The sequence below is a fragment of the Choristoneura fumiferana genome, chromosome 10 (genome assembly GCF_025370935.1).
Source record: "Choristoneura fumiferana chromosome 10, NRCan_CFum_1, whole genome shotgun sequence".
Taxonomy (NCBI): domain Eukaryota; kingdom Metazoa; phylum Arthropoda; class Insecta; order Lepidoptera; family Tortricidae; genus Choristoneura; species Choristoneura fumiferana.
The window spans coordinates 10694640-10716784 of record NC_133481.1 but is presented as its reverse complement, the minus strand read 5'-3'; the positions used below and the strand labels follow the sequence as shown (position 1 = coordinate 10716784).

At 39.6% G+C, this 22145-nt stretch overlaps 2 protein-coding genes across 2 annotated transcripts; both read left to right on the top strand.

Annotated features, from left to right (window-relative positions):
- The first annotated feature begins 231 nt into the window (after positions 1-231).
- Positions 232-21326, top strand: LOC141431753 (uncharacterized). Its single transcript, XM_074092930.1, has 21 exons — positions 232-301; positions 1036-1342; positions 2884-3063; positions 3190-3452; positions 5093-5297; positions 6087-6260; positions 6831-6972; positions 7614-7763; positions 8166-8305; positions 8718-8866; positions 9242-9394; positions 9849-9979; positions 10317-10493; positions 10792-10942; positions 12078-12224; positions 12628-12734; positions 13361-13478; positions 14615-14718; positions 16402-16495; positions 18805-18961; positions 21259-21326. The coding sequence occupies exons 1-20, from the start codon at positions 287-289 to the stop codon at positions 18928-18930; spliced, it is 3033 nt and encodes a 1010-aa protein (XP_073949031.1). The 5' UTR covers positions 232-286; the 3' UTR covers positions 18931-18961; positions 21259-21326.
- Positions 19000-21943, top strand: LOC141432082 (carboxylic ester hydrolase-like). Its single transcript, XM_074093472.1, has 3 exons — positions 19000-19954; positions 20059-21350; positions 21669-21943. The coding sequence occupies exons 1-3, from the start codon at positions 19778-19780 to the stop codon at positions 21835-21837; spliced, it is 1638 nt and encodes a 545-aa protein (XP_073949573.1). The 5' UTR covers positions 19000-19777; the 3' UTR covers positions 21838-21943.
- The last annotated feature ends 202 nt before the right edge of the window (positions 21944-22145 follow it).

The following is a 22145-nucleotide window of genomic DNA, read 5'->3' as shown; positions in this document are numbered from 1 at the left end:
CGAGGGAAGAGTCACCCTATATCCATATATACGCTATGTATAATGTCACACTTTACAATATGGAGGTAATATATAAAGTAAATTAAATTAATTAAAATTATAAAGTGATTAAAACAAATGTTTGATTTTACTCTTATGTTACTTAATGACCAAAGACATGTAACACGCCTCTTTACCATTATTTTCCTACATTTATTATTAAAAAAAAACTTGACTGTTTACTGTCATGGTAACATGTGTTAATCACTTTAAAAGTAACAAATAGCCTAAAAAAACTTCGTTAAAAATGAACAAAGGACGGGTAAACACTTATTAATATACCTACTGTACTACTCATTTCTGACAATGAAAAGAAAAAGCAGTAATTGTTTTGTTTCATAGCAATCGCGACAATGGTCTTATTTTTCTACAATTTTTTACCGCTGAGCTGCACTCGTTTTCAGACATATTTTCGACACGATTACTAAAGTACTCTCGATATTTAGACGCATCTATTAGATATATATGATCACAGATAAAATATGTCTAATGTACCGCTAATGTGCGGTACGCCTCAAGGTCATAAAATATAGCTGTCTCGGCGCCCAATATCATTTCTTTGCTTTCGGCGTCGAGACTCTAGGTCCTTGGGGTAAGGGTGCGCTGGAGCTACACAGGAAGCTCAGCAATAGGTTAAGGGAGGCAACAGGCAACCTCGCGTCGGCAGCTTTCTCGCGCAAAGAATCTCAATCGCAGTTCAACGCGGGAATGCTGCCTGCGTGATGGGCACCATGCCAAGAGGCCTCTCTTTTTTAATTAAATTTTTAGTTATTTTTCCTATGGATATTTTGTATTTTCTTAATGTGTGGTACCGCTACCTTGTGATACTATACTGTTTGCGGTAGCAGAATAGCAGAATAAGAGATTGAAGTTAATTGATAAGAACAATCGAAAAGTAACGCCTGAAACAATCTATTAATTAGACATGATGTGAGACATGTAGCATGAAACTAGGAAAAACGAAATGCAGTAAAATAATTACTCGTAATTTTACAGGTCCGTTCGCAAAATTCCCTGCGATCAGCGAAGTCCAGCTCACATACAGTGACCAACAGGGAGGAAATATACCTCCCTCCCCTCGATGTTCTTACCGTTAGGATAAAAAGTCTTAAGGTTACAAACGAAGACTTCAGGCGCCACTCTCTCAAGGTCACATTCTTCGATCAGCTGCTTATCAGCACTGCCATCATTCCTGTAAGGGCTAGAGATCGCATCGAGGATCAAACTATTGCTCAAGGCACAATGAGCTACGATCCGTCGGACTACGAGAAAATGTGCCTGTTTGCTGATCACCCGTTGGTTGGTAAGACAGTGTTCAACGTACAGTAGATAAACTGAATCGCGTAGATAACATTTGACATTCCGCGTACATCTGCCAAAGAAAGCTTAGAGAAATCAATCGTGAAAAGATTGTAACTTGGTGCACGAAATAATTTCCTCTATTCAGTCGATGAATCTGAGCCTTATTACAAAAACTTTTTTGGTATCATAGCGTACTAATAGGCTAATACCAACCTGTGAAGTCTACAGCAATAACTAAGTGCGTCTGATCATTGGTCTATTATGTGATAATGTCAGAATCGTAATGTAATACAAAGAACGAATAGGTATGCAGAAAAAAGACCGGGTTAGTAGGTCTAGAACGTACTAATTTTTAGGGTTCGGAACGGAAACGGAACTCTTATAGTTTCACCATGTCTGTCTGTCTGTATGTCTGTCTGTCCGTCCGCGGCTTTGCTCAGGGACTATCAATGGCTCCATGCTAGAAAGCTGTAATTTTGCACGGATATATATGTAAACTATGCCGACAAAATGGTACAAAAAAAATTTTTTAGGGTACCTCCCATAGACGTAAAGTGGGGGTGATTTTTTTTTCTCATCCAACCCTATAGTGTGGGGTATCGGTGGATAGGTCTTTTAAATCCATATTAGGGGTTTGCTAAGACGATTTTTCAATTCATTGATTTAATTGCGAAATATTCAACTTTAAAGTGCAAATTTTCATTAAAATCGAGCGTCTGCCGCCCCCCCCCCCTCCAAAATCTAAACCGGTGAGTGGAAAAATTTGAAAAAATTTAGGATGGTAGAAAGTATACTTTATATCAAACTTTCAAGGAAAACTATAACCGCTAAGTTTGCTTGAGAATTATTAGTAGTTTTACTCTTAAATAGCAGCCTAAGGTATAAAATATACCTAAACTTCCATATAAAACACGAAATCCTTAGAAAAATATTACTTATTTTTTTCGTAATGGCTACGGAACCCTATTTTGTGCGTGTCTGACACGCTCTTGGCCGGTTTTTTTATATATTACTAGCGATCCGCCCCGGCTTCGCACGGGCAAAATAAAAAAATAAACGGCCAAGTGCGAGTCGGACTCCCGCTCGAAAGGTTCCATACCTAACTATACAACATTAGACATTAGCAAAAATCGGCAAAAAAACACGTTTGCTGTATGGGAGCCCCCTTAAATATTCATTTTATTTTAATTTAATTATTTAATTTATTGGAAGATTCCGTATAAAATATGAAATCCTCAGAAAAATATTACTTAAATTTTTCGTAATGGCTACAGAACCCTATTTTGGGCGTGTCCGACACGCTCTTGGCCGGTTTTTTTAGGTAGCCTTATAATGATGAAGTTTTATCTATAAATATAAATATTGTTGGTATAACCGAAACGACCAAATAAAATTAAAATTGCTAGTGATATTTCTTACTTTTCTCATTTAAATCTAGGATACTACAATAATTATAAACAAACATTAGCAGTCTACAAAAAATCGGCCAATCAGCTTTCCCAAGCTTTATTCACCAACTTGAAATTTAATGTTTCAAAACAGTTCGAGTGCAGCCAACAAAAATGGTGGAGTCAAGTGGCAGTGACAGCTATGTCCCCATAGAATCTTCAAAAATAAGCATGGAGCCGTCCAGCTCAACCAAATCCGAAGAGCAATCATCTTCCATCAGCTCCATCGTAGAAATAAGCTGCTGCAACGTTGATATTTTGCCACTGTTCAGAGGTAGGTACGTTGGTTGTTATTTCTGAGAATACTGTAGGTGAGTCACTCTTTTAAGTATACCAGTTATATTCTATTCTAGTTTTTACTTTTTGGTTTTTGACTTTTTTAATTTAAATTCCATTTTAGATGTAGATAAAAAACGTATTAAGAAGCGAATGCAGCCATTGTTGGAACCAACAACCCTGCAATGCCACAGCTGGGACACACTCCCTCTTATCACCATAGAACTCCAAGTCACACGGAACCCACAGAGCGTGGAGCATCACAAAATATTGAAGAATGCAAACTTCATGAAAGTGACCCTCGTCGCAGCTTATAATGTTCTTACACCATATGACGAAGAGTATAATTACACTGCTGCTACTAAGTCACCAGTGAGCAGCGAAAATGTCAGTATCTACGTTTTTAGCAGAGGCGCGGCGAGTCTTTTCTCTGTTCATTGCCTGTGCTACAACTTACCAGGTACGAGGGGCACACTGAAATGATCGGCAATAAGAAAAACCACATGCACGGTATAGCTAAATTGTATTTTATTGTTTTTCGAAGTATTCTCCGTTCAACTTAATGCACTTTTCCATTCGTGCAAACCAATCATTAAAACAGTAATTCCAGTCTGAAGTTGATGTTGACAAAATGACTGATTTGTACGCTTCCACAGCTGCTTCGGGGTCTTCAAACCGTTGACGGCGTAATAAATCTTTCATTCTAGGGAATGTAAAGAAATCGTTTGAGCTCAGGTCAGGACTGTACGGAGGATGGCTCATCAGCTCAACGTTTTCCTGCTTCAAAAAAACATTTGTCTTCCGAGCCGTATGGGAGCTCGCATTATCGTGATGTAAGATGATGTTATTTTTTCGGAATTCGGCTATCATTTCTGGCAAAAAACCGTGATATACCACTCAGCGGTAACCGTTCTGCGTTCTTGTAAAGGAATTGTAGCAACATACCTACCCCTTTTTCGAGACAAACGTAGCGACCATTTTCTTTAACACACTGCGGGAGCGAACCACTTTCGTTGGTTTGACCTCGTCTTCGAAGACCCAAACTGCTGACTGATATTTCTTTCAGGTTCGTATGAATAAATCCATGATTCGTCACCTGAGACGATATTATAAACGGCATTTGAAGCAAGTTGAAGCGTTGCAGAGTATTCCGGCACCAATCTACACGAGCCGCCTTTTGCTCTTCGGACAAATTGTAGGGAACCCAGTGGGACACTAGCTTACTTACATTATGTAATATCGACTGAATTGCAGTCATTCCGATACTGATAACAGCCCGAATCTGCTCGTATGTCACATGACGGACATCTAATATAATAGTTCGCACAGCTGCGATATTTTCAGGCGTGACCGCTGTTCTTGGTCGACCTGCAGAAGGAACAGTGCTGAGCGACACACGACCGCGTTGGAACTCTGCATACCAGCGGTATATTGTCGTTTGACTCGGTGCTTCAACATCATAAATCGAAAAAAGTTCGCTGAGACATTTATCTTGAGATAAGCCGCGACGAAAAATTGTGATAAATTATGGTGGCACGGAAATGTTCACGCGTGAGTTGTTTCTTTAAAAAAATATGGCTCTGTCCCGATGGACAGAGCCATATTTTCCTCCGATGAGGACAATTTTGCCAGTGTCTAGTAGTTTTTGCCGTTGTACGGTAAAAAAATTCGAGAAAACGAAATATGAGAGGTAATGGTGGATGAAAGATGACAGCGCGACTCCCCACGCGTGAGTTCCATTTCTGTTAACGACGTGTCAACTTTAAACCAACATAGTTATTGTTTTTAAACATTTTTTTTTATTGTTTGAATGTCATTAAGATTCTAAGAGGCCAGTATTCAAATTCTAAAAAAGGTTTTATTGTAACTCAATCCGAAATATTCAACAAACGATCATTTCAGTGTGCCCCTCGTACCTAACCTCTGTGCAGCGAACGTCGCGGCCGCGAAATTAACAGAAAAAACGCACGCCGCGCTGCCGGTAGTCGTGATAAGACTTGGCCGCATCGTAATGCTATTTTTTACAGGATCCAGGTATTCTAACCTTCAGTCAAGGCTATCGTTACCCAAGAAGATTCAATAGCACTCACTTTTATCCTAAATGGGAAATCCTTAAAATGGCTGACGAAACTTTCACAAAGGGAGATAAGAAACTCACCTATGATATACACGAAATACAAAATGATGACAATATTGATCTGCTTTTTTACATGACAGCTTTGAAAACACATTGTAAGTTATGCGCTTAGAAAGTCTTATTTAATAGGTTCATCATCATCATCATCATATCAGCCATAGGACGTCCACTGTTTTACATAGGCCTCCCCCATAGACCTCCAGTTGCCTCGGTTGGAAGCGGATTGCATCCACCGTGAACCCGCGACTTTAACCAGGTCATCCGTCCATCTCGTTGGTGGACGTCCTACGCTGCGCTTGCCGATCCGCGGTCTCCACTTGAGAAATTTTCGGCCCCAACGACCATCTGTTCTTCGTGCTATATGTCCTGCCCATTGCCACTTCATCGAGCTAATTCGCTTGGCTATGTCGGTGACCCTTGTTCTTCTACGTATCTCCTCAAGTCTGATTCGATCCCGTAGAGAAACCGAAAGCCCCAAGCAAACAGGTTCACGAAATCATTATTCAGCGCTTTTTAGGGCGTTTATTCCATCGTTATCCTTCCAGAGAATATTCTTAAAAGAAATGATGCCGATAGTTTCTTCAAAATTGTTATGACTTGTCCTTTCATTATGGATAAGATAAGCGTGGAGGGATAATGAATGACTTCTTGCCTAAGTGTTCGAAACACTCAAATATTTACCCGGATACTATAAAATAGTAGGCGCAGTAACATTAACTAAATACCTCTGGCAATGTGTCTGTGAAGGTGTCAATAAAACCAGTTACCTATAAATCTCTTTCTGGCTCAATAGTAGTAGCTCCTAGTAGTGTAAGGGTGTGGCAATATCTCATTGACGACTTGTAGCACCAACTTTTTTGACGTTGTATTTCCGATCTTTCCAGTCAGTGTCATTTGGGGCTCGTTCCACCGTCACTTAATTTTAAAGGACGGGGACCGCCAACTATGGAAGCATCTGCGTCAATATAATTGGCCACTTGAGTTTCACATCTACGGAGAGACTGGCGGCTATAGCTTTATGGGTTTCATGGACTTGTTCCGACTTCTGTACCCTGGAGGTAATGTACGTTCTCGGACAGTGCCCTCTATTCTTGCTTAAACTGAAAATATTATCCCACGGGAACGCATTACCAGGATATCAAGTATCCTATATCTCAATGCAGATCTTTGTCTATAATGTACGTCAAGTTTCATGTAAATCCGTTGAGCCGTTATTGCTAGATTGAGTGACAAACAGCCAAACCTACAAACATCTTCACAAACTTTCACATTTATAATATTAAGTAGGATTTGGTGTATAATTTCTTTATGTAATAACATGGCATCCCATCTGTGTAATTTTTGTGGATTTTTCAGAAAAATTTAGTTTAGTGTGGAAGCACACTTTTTCTGTACCGTCGTAGTTTACAACTCTACCTTTTCTGGAAAAGTTTACTTAGGTCGCATTGACTAATAATGTGTTAAATATCTACACTACACCAGTCACGATATTTACTCTAACAAGGCTTTGGTAGTGGTTATGCATCGAGCATAATTGTTGCTATAACTCAAAGCAGACCTAGCTGGAGTGGAGTTAGTTAACCTCTGGGAAGGTAGAGTCGCCAACTTTAATGGTATTAATTATTTAGAGACAACCGTGCGGTTGGCTGTGCCTCTGCAATGGGTGAATGCGGAACAGATGATGGAGAAATGTGGATGCGATTTGTTGTTGACTGCTAACGCGAAAGAACCGGATCTTCCATTTGGCGTGGCATCTACTCCTAAGCCAAAGTTAGTTATTTTTAAGGTACCTAACCTATATACTTACCTAAATATCAGAGACAATGAGAATTACGTGATTTTAGTTTACTGGTATATAAATCTATGTAGATAGTTAAATTATTGCTGAAGAATGAGTTTCTGTGACAAACTAGGTAATGTCAAACGGATCAAACGATACTAACGCCATCTAACGATTTTTGCCTGTCAAGAAACCCTCATTGAAGACCTAAAATATAGTGCTCAAAAATTTCTAAGGCACTCAACAATTAAATAATATACAGCCCCATAACGGCTCCCATTGATGTCTTGGGATTGGGACATTGCTTTTGTCAACTATTATAAACTTCCCGAACCCTTCAGTTTTAGACTTCTTTGTGACATGTAACCATACGTCGATGGGACTGCAATGCCACGTAACCAACAATAGCTAATGCAGCGTATCTAACTAGGGGCAAATTTTACAGGAGAGCATGGAAATTAAATATTTTTGTATTTATTTATACCAGCTGCGAAATCTCAAATTTGAAATTTGCTACTTTTGCAGATTGTGGGTTACGACGCGGCATAAGTTATTGGTTACGCGCTGTAAGTAGGTTGTTGGTTACGCGGCATCAGTAAAATCGACTCATTGTATTTAAATCCTTCTATAGAGGGACAACAAGCACGCCTACAAGCGAGAGCACAGAAGTGGCCAGTCTGCCACGGCCTTCGGGTTCTGATGGCAACTGCGCGTTTATCATCGTCGAGGTCCAGCTGTTCAGGCCACTGATAAAGCCCAGCATACCTCCTTTTATTGATCAGTAAGTTGCCTTACTTATAAATGTGAAAGTTTGTTTGTGTGTGTATGTTTCACCTTCACGCTATTTTTCACGGATTTGATTGATATAGATGTCTAAGATAACATATAGGCTACTAAGTATTAATTCTCACATATCATATCCTCACGGGACCTACCTACTAGCGAGGTAGGTTTTACACATAAGTTTCAAAAGTCTATAGATATGATGCATGGGTGTTTTTCATACAACGTCAATGAAGACCACTACCACTTTGTAAGATTCGGGAGTTTCCATGGGAATTTAATTAATCTCTGAATTTTTATTCGACTGCCGACCTGGTCTAAGCGAGCGATGCCTCGGGCAAAGGCTAGTTGAATATAAACACCTAACATACACATAACTAGCGTATTATCGTTTGTCCAGACCAGAAATCAGACAAATGCTTATCGAAATGGAAGACCGAGTGGTCAAGCCAAAGTGTACTGGAAGAGGTCAGCTAGCGAGGGACTGGCAGGCTACTGTGCGCAGTGCGGCGAATTCTTTGCGTAGAGTACCTTACTATGGTAAGTTGTTACCATAGAATCCACCGAATATAATATTTGTAAGTATTATTCTAATGTTAACCAAACCTTTTAATTGGTGTCCTTGATAACGGAAACCAAATAGCGGTATTTTTTTTATAATAGGCTCTGAAAAATAAACCTTTCCAGACTTACAAATCTTACAATCGTGAGTTGAGCCGTTTAATTTTTTGCCTCATTATCGTTTCGGCAAGTATTTTTACATTTTATGAAAACTAAAGACAATACTGATCCTAAATCTAGCGTGAGCAAAACAGGGATGGTGAATGAGGTTCGAGAGGGTCGAATATTCACCCATTTAATCTTAAATCATATCTCACGATAGCTTAAATATATTAACCTCTGGCACATTGCTTCTGAATTTATCTGTACCAGTTGTTCCTGTCTGTTGCAGGTATGACTGAGTTCTGCGCCTTCAACCGGCAGCTGAGTGAAACGCGCACGCGCGTGGAGCTGACCACGTCGTGCTGGCTGGACGCTGCCGTTTACGTCAACAATAACTTCGTCGTGCAGGACTATCTGCAGACGGACGATACTTTCGAAGTAATCTTACCTTTCTTTCAAAGACAATCCGAACCTCCGATACCCAACACAACTCATCATAAACGTAACATACATATCTTGCATTGTAGCTGTCATAAGGTCGCGGGTGAGCAAAGTACAGATCTGTTCACCCACGAAGGAGCGTCCCTACACAACTTATCAATGTGCAATAGTACTTACACATTGTCTTAGTGTGCGTGACTGACGGTACGGACACTAAAAAAATGCCACTTTCGAGCTACGCATACATAGACTTGTCGTATGGATACGTTTGCAACTACAAATATAAAATGCGGAGGGGCGCTCCTTCTCGAGTGAACAGATCAGCAGGTACCACAAAGTTCAAAGTATTACAATTGTACGATTAACTTTCAGGAAATGGTTATGATGGCCCATGCATGCTTATTGAAAGAGACGTGCTTGACCCTAATCGGCTCTGAGAACCTCGAACAGAATCCCACGCTGCGAGCTGCCAGGCATGCACGCCAGCTTCAAGACACACATCATGCGATGGACTTGTATTTACAGGTAGAGATGTTTGTGGAACTGTTGGCAGTGTTGAACTTCTATCTCGTAGAACTCAAATGAAAGCCAATGACATTTTCTGTCTTATTATAAGTTATTATATCGTGTAATGAAAGTACCTATGTAGGTACTTGGTAACTATGATCTGAAAAACAATCAAAAAGAAATAAGAAGATGTTGTCCGCTTGTTGGCACAAATATAATACTTCAGTTGTTTGCGAAATGACCTGTTATTCCTGTTAAATCTGCCTCCTGGTTTTATAATTTACCTATCATATCCATTGTGTGGCAGCAGTAGTGGATCCAGGAAGGAGCTAAGGAGTTAAGCCTCTAAAAGTAATTGAGTTCTTCCGCGACAGCTTTGTGTTTTGTAGGTGTTTATACTTTGCTGAAAACCTTCATTAAAAACATTTAAAGTTTGTGTTAATTCTTTTTAACGTCTCTATCAACTGTTCAGTTAGTGGCAGAGAGCAGTAACAACGCGAATAGCTGGCGCGAACTCTCCACATGTATGAGGGATATTGACGGTGATCTGGCAGATGTGTGCATCGACAAAGCTGTCATGCTGGACCCGAGACATCCATTGACGTGCGTGAGAATAATCTTGATTAAATGTCAGAATTCTACCCTCAAAAAAAGTTGCTTCTGCAGACATCTTACTGCGGAAGGAAACAAATTGAAGTTAGGCAACTTTACCTTTTAAAACGCTCTTAAATGGCCGAAATGATGGAGAAATGTTGTCACCTTGTTTATTCTCGCTGTACTGTGCTTAGCACGGGTTCATAGTAGTAGATCTAAAAACTTAGAACTAGTGATAATATAATTACCTACTCTACATTACAGTCCACTTAGGTTAGGAATTGCTCGTTTACTTTGATTAGTGGTACGGGACGGGACTATAGCAATTTTAATATGATTTTCTCAGGTTGCTTGCAAAAGGCAGTATGTTGTACGAAGAAGACCTAAACGCATCGGAGCTGTTTTTTAAAGCTTTGTTATCGCTCTATCCGCTATGGACTACGGGCTGGGTGATAGCGTCAGCTTTCTACATCGAAAAACAAGAGTTCCACATGGCCGATCAAATCATGACATATCTAAGAAAGTAATACGAATAATATAAAGTCCTATTAGCTGACGCGGTTTGCACGGGGCGGGTTATTGAAAAACAGTTACAGTTAAGCGCTGCTGCATGCGTCGCGACAGGCAGATTTTACCTTTATCTGCACCCGCAGGCGTGCGCCCGCTCCGTGCACCCACGCCTGCTTGCGTCAGCTCATAGAGACTACTAAATTTGTAATACGTAGTTTGTAGAATGGTATCATTAGTCCTATGAATGTAAATTGAGTGTCATGATTGAATTGTGTGATGATAATGATATGAACGCTATTCGTTTTATCTAGGACTCTTTCCGAGGGATTGGCTCAGGATCTGGCTCCAACTCGTGTGTGGGAACGTGAGCTGGGCGATTGGTGGGACCACACTCCGCTTCTGCCCGGCATGAGTCGGTACTTCGATGCTGCTGACTTGCTGCTTAGACTGCGTGCTATGTCCGTTAGTATTGGTGGGACCAGACTCCGCTTCTGCCCGGCATGAGTCGGTACTTCGATGCCGCTGACTTGCTGCTTAGACTGCGTGCTATGTTCGTTAGTATTGGTCGGACCACACTCCGCTTCTGCCCGGCATGAGTCGGTACTTCGATGCCGCTGACTTGCTGCTTAGACTGCGTGCTATGTCCGTTAGTATTGGTCGGACCACACTCCGCTTCTGCCCGGCATGAGTCGGTACTTCGATGCCGCTGACTTGCTGCTTAGACTGCGTGCTATGTCCGTTAGTATTGGTGGGACCACACTCCGCTTCTGCCCGGCATGACTCGGTACTTCGATGCCGCTGACTTGCTGCTTAGACTGCGTGCTATGTCCGTTAGTATTGGTGGGACCACACTCCGCTTCTGCCCGGCATGACTCGGTACTTCGATGCCGCTGACTTGCTGCTTAGACTGCGTGCTATGTCTGTTAGTATTTCAGAAAGCTTCGAGTTTGATTCAGTTTATAATGAATGAATGATAATTTATTCGCTGAATATGGTTACAACGGTGGAATATCCTACCGGTAGTATATCCTACCGGAATCCGGCGTGCGAATTTAATATTTATGTTCACAGTGAATTATCCACAGTCATAATTATATTTAGGTATTACATGTAAATTTTGCAATAATAAGATACAATTTTGAACAATAATAATACTTAGTAATAATTTAAATTATAAGCATTACAGTTGTCAGGTTTACAAAACTTAGAATAAAGAGAGTTTCGGCTACAGATAAACAATTTAAACAATTGGGGAGCCGAGTTGAAGCCTGACTTCATTATAGAAATTGTATTTACATGCACTCTTTGATAGGAATTCTTTTACTGAATAAAAACATTGTTCAGTTAGTAAACATTGTATAGTCTTATATATAACTCTACTGTACTATTTTTAATTCTGGGCTATTGTATTGATTTTAGCATTAGTTACGTTGACCCTGGTCTGGGTCTCATGTTAAGTTAATAGTTTCAAGTCATATATTATTATATTATATAATAGGTATATAAACATAAACATAGGTATATAAACGTACACATAAAATCTGAGCCACTATATAAAGTTTTTCTCAAACACACACATCAATTATTGTTTTAACAGCTAGCCGAAGTCTGCCTAGGACGAGCTCTGTCCGAGGGCGGCGAGTCAGCGGCGTACGCGCACCTCGTGGCTCTAAGCTGCCGTCTACGAGGTGACACCGAAAACGCCTTATGCCATTTGCAGAGATCTCTTGAGTCGCTGGGAGAGGTAAATATTTCAAGGGTCAAGGTACATCCAGGGACTTCAAGGCGGCTCGATAACAACCACCGCGAACTTCTCTTCTCTTCTTCTTTCAGGTCTATGGTAGGGTATGAATAGACACAGAAGGCGTTGTTACTTACTCCCACCAGGTGGTACCTACGCCATAAGTCATCTGTGATAGATGTAATACATAATGTTTACAGAAAGATTTAATTTATCCTTTGTATTCCTGATGACTTAAGTTGTGGATACTTGATCGACACAGACCAATGATACCAGGTTCTTTTGAAGATTTGAAAATAAATATTGTTAAAAAATTTGCTTCTGTATAAATTAAAAAAGAAATAGATAGGTAAATTTAGTGATGGATACCCATTCCGTACCTCTAATGAGGAAATGCGGGTTGCAGATCAGCTATTTGCGAAGTTTGGAAGCGGAGTGTCTTCACAAGCAGGGAGATCGCGCTGGTGCTTTGACATCTTTTGAGAAGTCCGGGAACTACGCAAGCGCATACAGGTGGGGAAAGAAAAGTATCAAGCTCTTAAATAGATATTGCTTTTGAAAAGAGTACAAAAAAACACCAACTCTTGATGAAATAGTATATTTTTCTGGCTATGTCCATAACTAATTCTTCGGCTAATTTGAGTGTTCCGTATTCTATCGTGTAAATAAATTCGTAGCACAAGACAAGATATGGCTCGATGCGTGACTCTCAGCATCTAAGAGGCCAACAGACAAGGACAACTTCCCATTCCTAGATTCCTTTATTTATTACTGACAAGACACATTGGTATTACGAGTATAAGAGATAGACACTATCTTCTATTCTTAAAAAAGGGCAGAACAAAGTGACTTTCCAGGTCTGTCTGTTCTTTTGTCTATTGTATATCCGCTAACGCCTCTTAAAACACGCAACGAATTTTAAAGCAGAGTTCACCATCAGATGATTTTTCACAGTATGTTATATACACGGCCCGAATTCGCACGGGTTTGGGAAAAGAGAGGTGAAAATATATAATGTTTATAATAAAAAGCTTTGATTAAATATAAAAAGTCTAAATATTTTGTCTCTTTTTTTTCAAAGTCGCACCGATAATAAACCGGGGCGCAGAGTATAATAGTTATATTATAATTTGGGCCAGTATCCTGATCTCGTTGCCGTGCCGCGACGCCCAGCGTACGCGTTCTGTGCTGGTGGACTTGCTGCGCCGGCAGCCCAGCGCTCGCGCATGGATGGCCCTCGCCGACGACTGGATTATGGTGCCTAGTAGATGGTGGACTAGCATTTACTCGTAACTCTGTCTAATGAGTTTTTGACATGCGAAATATGGCTAGATGGCGTTAGTATTAAGAGATCCGTTTGTCTTGCTTGCTATTGGCTCATTTAGTTACTGGACCAATCACAAACATGATACCTATAAATGTCATTCATAGTCACAGACTACTCAGGCACTAACGTTCAGACGGGTAACTTCCATAGAAAAATAATCGCCATACGAATTTCGCTTAAGATTTTGACAGCTACTTTTTTAATTTTTGTGAAATTCTTGGGGCTGTGACATCGTCTGTTATGCCGAAAAAGATTTGTGGCTCCGTATTCGGTACATTCATTATTTGTTTAAAAATCCGGGGCAAGAAAAAACACGATATTATTTTGCACTCTTATTTCTAAATCTCGTTTTAATTTTTTTCGGTCGCTTGCATGGGTGGTACCTATAACCTTATTTTGAAGACGAATCACATCTTTGCCTTTTAGGATTTCATTTATTATGCTGCACCAGTTAATCTCAATGTTAGGTTGAAGACGTAGTTCGCAATCTCTCGCAATTTAAACACTCAAACCATTTGGACATGGACGTCCTTTCGCCTACTATCACAACTCACATTTAACTCACAACAGCACTTATTGTAGATAATTATTATTACACCTTCAAACGTTGAGATAATAAGCTACGGAAATTAATCAACGCAAAACTTCACTCGATCAACTTTGAAACCTTAATAAACACAGACTAATAAGAGATACTAATAAACATTGCCGTTGGCATTAACAATATCACTAGTGATACGATTGAGGCGGTACGAGGCCCGGGGGACGGGGGACTTGGGACTAAGTAAATTGGTGTCGGTCAATTGTCCCATGAAAAATATTTAATTTGTTTATCGCTATCCCGCGGGAACTATGCAATTTTCCGAGATCAAAACTATCGCCGAGATTCAAACTATATAGTTATACCGAATTTCATCTAAATCGATTCAGCGGTTTAGACGTGATAAGGTAACAAACACACAAACAGATTTACAAACTTGCGCATTTACAATTATGTATAGTGTGATCTTTATTTTATTTTCGAATTATTTAGTTTAAAAATGTGTCCCCTGTCTGTGCTCACTAGCGACAGGAACAAGCAGCGTCGGGCGGCGAGGCTGGCGACGGCGCTGCGGAGGCTGAAGTGGGGATGACTGGCTGCGCCATCGCCTGCGCAGTGCAAGCGCTCAGGCAAGTATCTCCTCATCATCTACACATCTTTAGCCGACGTTCATTGCTGGACGTCGGTTTCCCCCAACACTGCCACAATGACCGGTCCTGTGCCGCCCGCATCCATTTTATTTCCGCGACTTGTTGCCAGTGGCGTAGCGTAGTGGGGGAGGGGGGCGCTCCAGGCGGAAATTCCAATATGTTTCATGTACTGCCGTTTCGCACTATTTTTTTCCCAAATGTTTCATTTGGCAAATGTTTAAATTCCCAAGTAATCAAATTTCTCCGAAACCAAAAAAAAATCTCAAAATATTTTCTTGTGGTTTTATAGAGCACGTAGGTTAGGTTAGGTTTGTTTTATGAACTTTCCGAAAATAATATGGTTTGGGAGAAATTTGATACTTGAGAAATTAAACATTTAGAAAATTAAACATTTGCGAAAAATATTTTGCCCAGCTGTAGGTATTTTGCACGGGTGGATATATGTAGCAACCACGCCGACAAAATGGTACAAAAAAAAATTAAAAGGCGTAATGTGGGGGTGATTATTTTTTTCTCATCCGACCCTAGGGTCGGGGTATCGTTGGATATATTTTAAAATCACTGTGAGGCTATGAAGATGATTTTTCGATTCAGTGATCTGTTTGCGAAATACCTATTCCCCTCCCCCATCTAAAACCTAAACTATTGGTTTGAAAAATTTGAAAAAAATTAGGATGGTAGTAATATACCAAACTATAACGGTTAAGTTTTCTTGATAATTATTAGTACTTTAACAGTAAGCAGCAGCCTAAGGTATAAAATTACCTATTTAAACTTGGAAGATTCCATACAAAATGCAAAATTCTTAGAAAAATAGTAGGTACTTGATTTTTTCGTAACGGCTACGGAATCCTATCTTGAGCGTGCCCGACACGCTCTTGGCCGGTTTTCTCTGCACATATTGTACAGACATACTACATAATGGTTTTCCCTCGTATTTTATCGCAAAAAGTCGTGGTATCCCTTCATTTCGCAACTAACGTTTGGCAACCTGATTCATTTCGCAACTTTTCATTTTGCAAACTCTAAAACTGTACCTAAATATTTGAGGATTTATTTCGGGGCCATCATGTAGAACCCTTTAGGCTAGGTTAGTTTATTTAAAATACTGAAATATTTACGGAACCTGACTACGAAGCTTGAGGTCCCGGGTTCGATCCCGGCCGGGGCAGATATTTGAATGAATAATACTCATGTTTGCTCTCGGGTCTTGGATGTTTAATGTCTATTTTAAGTATGTATTTATCCATATAAGAATGTTTATCCGTTGTCTAGTAGCAATAGTACAACCTTTGCTTAGTTTAGGACTAGGTCAATTGGTGTCAAGACTGTCAAGTGTCCCATGATATTTATTTAAGTATTTAAATATTGAAATGTCACTCATTTAATACAATAATCGATTTTACACTTCGGGTGTCGTCCTATTCCTATTGAGATCAGACTTCTCCCGATGGAAATACATGATGCACTGCCATCAGCCAAATAATAATATGTGGTCTACCACTACCCCCCTAAAGTTGATAATCGTTTGCATGTCATAAAACAATAGTGCCAATGTGTCTGTCAACTTGAAAGTTCGACTTTAGCGACATATTCATTTAAAAATTGGTAGACCACATATTTGGCTGATGGTACCTACATCTGTATGTTACGGCACCACAGGTGGGATCGGCAGTGCGCGCGCGCATGGGCGCTGCTCGCGCGACTCGTGAGGCCGCGCGCACGCCGCGACCATTGCCGGGACATGGCAGCTGCGGTAAGTTCTAGGCCTTTGCTTTTATTTACATGATTTTAGTTTTTTTTTTACTCTACTGCATTAATATCTTACTATACCCAACAATAGTCTTTCCATGAGGGCACACTCGACAGACCTCTACTCTCTAGCGCAACTCTTCTATGTCTCACTTGTCGGACATAACGAGGTAGTAGGCAGAAAGAACACACAAAGCAAGAGCAAGAGTTTAAAATTATTGAGGTATAAAAATTTGAATATGACCTGCATCTGTAAATCATCACATTGCATCATCTAGCGCGTTCGTTGAATTATGTAATCACTAGCGTTTACCCGCGGCTTCGCACGAGTAAATCATTAGATATATAGCAGTTGAATTGAAATTCCGGGATTTTATTAAATTCTCGTGGTTTTCATTGACGTTAAATTAAAACACCCATGCCAAATTTCATGACTCTAAGCCCAGCGGTTTTTATTTCGAGATTTTATCCCTATCCCGTAGGAACATCGTGATAAAAAGTAGCCTATGTGTTATTCGAGACGTCCAGCTACCTACATACCAAATTTCATGACTCTAAGCCCAGGTGTTATTAGTTCGAGATTTTATCCCTATCCCGTGGGAATATCGGGATAAAAAGTGCCCAGTATAGCATATCCAAATTTCATAAGCCCAGGTGGTTCGAGATTTTATAGTGGGAATATGGCAAAGAGTTGTTTATCGTTATAAACATAACTTCCCCAAGGTATAGCATGTTAAACTTTGCACAAAACTCGATCATTTTTTTTGATTTTATTTATAAGGAGATGTTTAATTATTTACAAAATGTTTATCTAAAAGAACATTTTACTTATGTATGTTTAAAGAAATTATTATAAGTAAAAAATTTTCAAATATCCTTATTATAAGTAGTGAAATTTTCACTTTTAAGTTTTCAATATATATTTTTTTTATTTCCGTGATAGAGACACACACCAATTTTCGTTATATTATGTAGAGACTATTATTCTAAAACATATATATTGTTTTCAAAAACATGCACTTGGATCAACATAGCCAAAATGAAACAAACTTATGGTATATCATATATTTATTGAACTTAATATGGCTAACTACATAAAAATAACATAAGAGCATCGTGAAAATAAAATGTCTATAGTACAAACCGGAACACATCTAACTGGCCATACGTAGGTCTTATGTCAATGTTAATAAGGTCTACCGATGGTCAGATAAGTTTGTGGTTGATGGTACAGTCGAGGGCATAAATATCTATAAAGCCATAGCGTCAAATATATATGTATACATCGACCTTATGGTTAGAGGCATAAAAAGGTGTATAGATATTTTTGACGTCTTGGTAACGTATATATATTTATGCCCTTGACTGTAGGATTCTACAACATTGATTATTGTCTCGAGATGTATTAATAAATACTAACCGCATACAGCCAATAATAAAATATATGCATTCCTTTTTAACAATTTGTCACGTTCGAAATTCAAATTCGTAAAGAGCGGCGGTCGATACGGGACCGGGCGAGTTCTCCCGGTTGTGTCTGTTCACATACACACGGTATTTTTACCCTGTTGATCCAAGTGCATGTTTTTGAAAAAAATATATGTTATAGAATAATAGTTTCTACATAATATAACGAAAATTGGTGGGTGTCCCTATCACGGAAATAAAAATAAAAAAATATTGAAAACTTTAAAGTGAAAATTTCACTACTTATATGGATATTTGGAAATCCATTTTTTTTTAAATAATGCATCTTTATAACTTACATAATGTGTGTAAATTACAAAAAAACGGTTCAGTAGTGCAGATAAAAAAAATGAAAACCAATTTTCTTTTTTTTTAATTTTCTCAAAAACCTGCAGCATTTTCGATGTTTTTTTTTATGAAATAGCATCTTACATCTGGGCTTATAAATCAGCAAAACGGCAATCAATTTGGCTTCTGGGGCCAATGTCCCATACAAACACGGCTATACCCTTTCATCCAAATCCGTCCGGCCGTTTCTGCGTGAAGAAGTAACAAAAATACCTACTCACTCACTCACAAACTTTCACATTTATAATATTAGTACGTACGTCTATACAACAAATGTGTGTTCATGCAGCTCCTCCAATTCCACACTGTAAGAATACACACGGATCACATAAACCCACTATCACCACCACCACACTACGCGCGCAGCTACGCTCACGCGTTTTGAACTCAATCAGTTTATCCTCAGAGCAACACTGCTCACCGTGCTACCTACCAGACGTTAAACTAACGAACGAAAACAATCATTTAAATGTATGATAATCATTTCAATGTTTTTAGTGTGGATACGAGTGGTCCCCGCAACAGCTGGACTCTTTGGCGACGTCCCGGCAATCTCCGTGTTTCGAAGTTGGAAAAGCTCTGAAGGAGTGCCACTGTGATCTCTGTGATACTATCAAGTTTTGAGTCACGAGACTACATTTTCCTTGTAGCCAATGTAACAATATTTTGAATTTCTAATATAAAAAAATCGAAAGAAAAAGTTTGTTCCCTAAAGATATAAATACGTATTGAACAACTTCACATGGTTCTAGGTAGGTACCTACCTACACCTACATGTTTAATTAGGAACTATCGAATGAATCGCGTACCAGGGCGGAATGGCTTCACAATTAATTTCAAGACGATTTCTTTGGCAGTTGTAGGTGTATGGAATGAGTTTCTTCGGCCTTCTTCACTTCAATGAAAGACAGCCGATCGACTTAAATCATGTATGAACAAAGGGTTACCTACAATTACAAATCGTACCTTTACATGCGTTCATCTAATTGACACGATACCGAGAAACAATAGAAATCTTTAGATTTTTTCCTCATAAATGCATTAATGTTTCATAATTTTGTCAATACAAAGATCGTGGTATCTTCGCAAACAATGAAGCGTGTATAACGAGTAGTCACTCGTAAGTAGTCACTTAGCATTAATTTTTCCAATGTAGGTACCTATCACTTTTCATGATGAGATTTCCGTGTATGTAGGTTAAATAAAGATCTTCAACATTATCCTGCCTATCTATGTATACTTAGTATGTGTAAGTCCTATTAACGCATATATTTTGCATAAGGAAAACTTAATTTTGTTCAAGTGTATAAACTTTTTTAACCAAATATAAATCTTATCTCCGTAGCTGTGCCTGCGTAGGGTTTTTAACAGAAACAATTATTGTCACGAACGGGCTTGTATAAAAAGAACCTTGCGTGATGAAATATTGGTCAGTGCTGGATGATTTAACGCGGCAAAAGGTGGCCCCGCCATGTTTAAACTCCTCATTTGGTTTATTTTTAAAGTGTTATTCGTTCAATTACAATGTGCTTCCTACACTTCCGTGCTTCAAACCCCTCAAGGGAAATTGATCGGTTTGGAAACCAAGCGAGGTTATTTGAGACAGTATTTGGGAATACCTTACGGCACGATGGATGAAAGATTTCAGGTACGTACGAAGTGTAGAAAATTGTCCAATGCCGTAGTTATATCTAATTTAGTTCGTATACTTTATGTGTTCACATAGTAACAATGTGTTATAACTTATAACAGGAAGCGGGACCACCCCCGCGCTGGTTGGGTGTTTTCAATGCATCAGACACCAGCATCGCCTGTGCTCAATACCACGAGCGACTGGGATTGCCCATAGGAGTGGAAGACTGCCTTACCCTAAACGTGTACACCCCTGGCCAAGTGAGCTATAAACGGCTCTACCCTGTCATGGTATTTCTACATGGAGGAGGTTATAAGACTGGCAGCAACTCCAATTATCTCTACAACCCACAATTCCTTGTCCAAAAAGGTGTAATAGTCGTCACCGTTAACTACCGCTTAGGCGCCTTTGGTTTCCTCTGCCTCAGAATCCCAGGCGCACCGGGAAACATAGGCTTAAAGGATCAAGTAGCAGCCCTGCGATGGGTCAAAGAGAATATCAGAACTTTCGGCGGTAACCCAGACTCGGTGACCATATTCGGAGAAAGTGCAGGCTCCGCGTCTGTCAGTTACCTAGTAATGTCGCCCGCTGCTAAAGGACTATTCAGACGAGCCATCATGGAAAGCGCGTCATCTCTCTCACCGTTCGCATTCTCCAACGACCCGGTCGAAAGAGCATCATTGGTTGCATCTAAAATGGGCTACAACACCAAAAATCCTTTTGAAATTTTAAAGATCTTTCGGAACGCTACCAAAAACGAAATTCTGATGGCCAGTGCAACAAACACATCCGTTAATTTGTGGTCCAAATACGTGTTTAGGCCGTGCGTCGAAAAACAGATGATAAACAGTAAGCCATTCCTTACTATGAGCCCTCAAGAAGTACTGGAATCGGGGACGTACAACAAAGTATCCATGATCATTGGTTACAACGACAAGGAGGGCATACTTTACGTAAAGCATTTCAACAAGCAACTATACAAAAAACTAAACGATAATTTTAGCGACATGCTGCCAGATAATCTTTATTTTTCTGACAGCAGAGAAAAAAGAAAAGTTGCAAATGAAGTAAAGACGTTCTACTTTGGGAATCGGACCATAAATGAAGAGTCAGTGGACAGTATTGTTGATTTTATATCTGATGTGATGTTTCATTATCCCTCAGTGACGATAACTGAATACTTTTTGAACCACAGTCACTTTCCTATCTTCAACTACTATTTTAAGTATGATTCCTTTAGAAACTTGGCCAAGATCCTGATGGGTATGAAAGGCCAGAAAGGGGCGGCCCACGGTGACGAGCTGTTTTTCTTGTTCCAGCCCGTTATATATTGGCCCGTGCCTTTAGTTGGAAATGATAAAAAAGTCGTGGAAAGAATGACCAGTATGTGGACCAACTTCGCCAAATTTGGGTAAGTTAGCGCACCATTTTGACCTTATATTAGATACTTCGAAAAATCTTTAACTTATACTTTTTCCACTTCCACTTCAACTCCGCTTCCGCCTCGTTAACCTCCGCCTCCGCAATGGTCACGGTCTTTGCCTCCGAATCCGTCTCCGCTAAATCCTCTATTAGAACTCTTGTCCTGACTTATGAAACAAAGTTTCAATTCCGTTGTGTAACGAAATATTATCCATTGGTACCAAAGGGTTAAATTTAGACGCTGCCAAAAAAATATAATTCGGTAGGTACTTTCTGATCGTATACTTACGAAATATATCTCTTTCAGAAACCCAACATCGTTGAAATCACCAGTATTAAACATAAATTGGAATGCCAGTGACGAAACCAGCCTAAGATACCTCACAATAGATAAAAGTTTATCCATGGACTTTCTTCCGAATCCAGAGCGCATAGACTTCTGGAGGAACATCTACAAGACGAGAAAAGTATCCTGAGACCTAAGTAAAAAAAAAAAAAAAACCTGAAAATTTACCTAATAAAATATCTTATTGAACCCAAATCATTACATATCCCGTGTTGTCTTTTTTGACTTTTTTAACCAACAACGCAAGATCCGCCCCCGTACTTGTAATTTCTCATTAAATAGATCCAATAAGTAAAATCACCAAACTTCCGCTAACTCATAAGATATTTTTTATCACCTCGCATAACGTTTTACCCCAGAGCTGCCATTGTTTTTCCTACTACTACTACGGTCCCAGGCGAGTAGTGCCTCCGCGGCAAGGTCGTTCTCTTGCTAGAA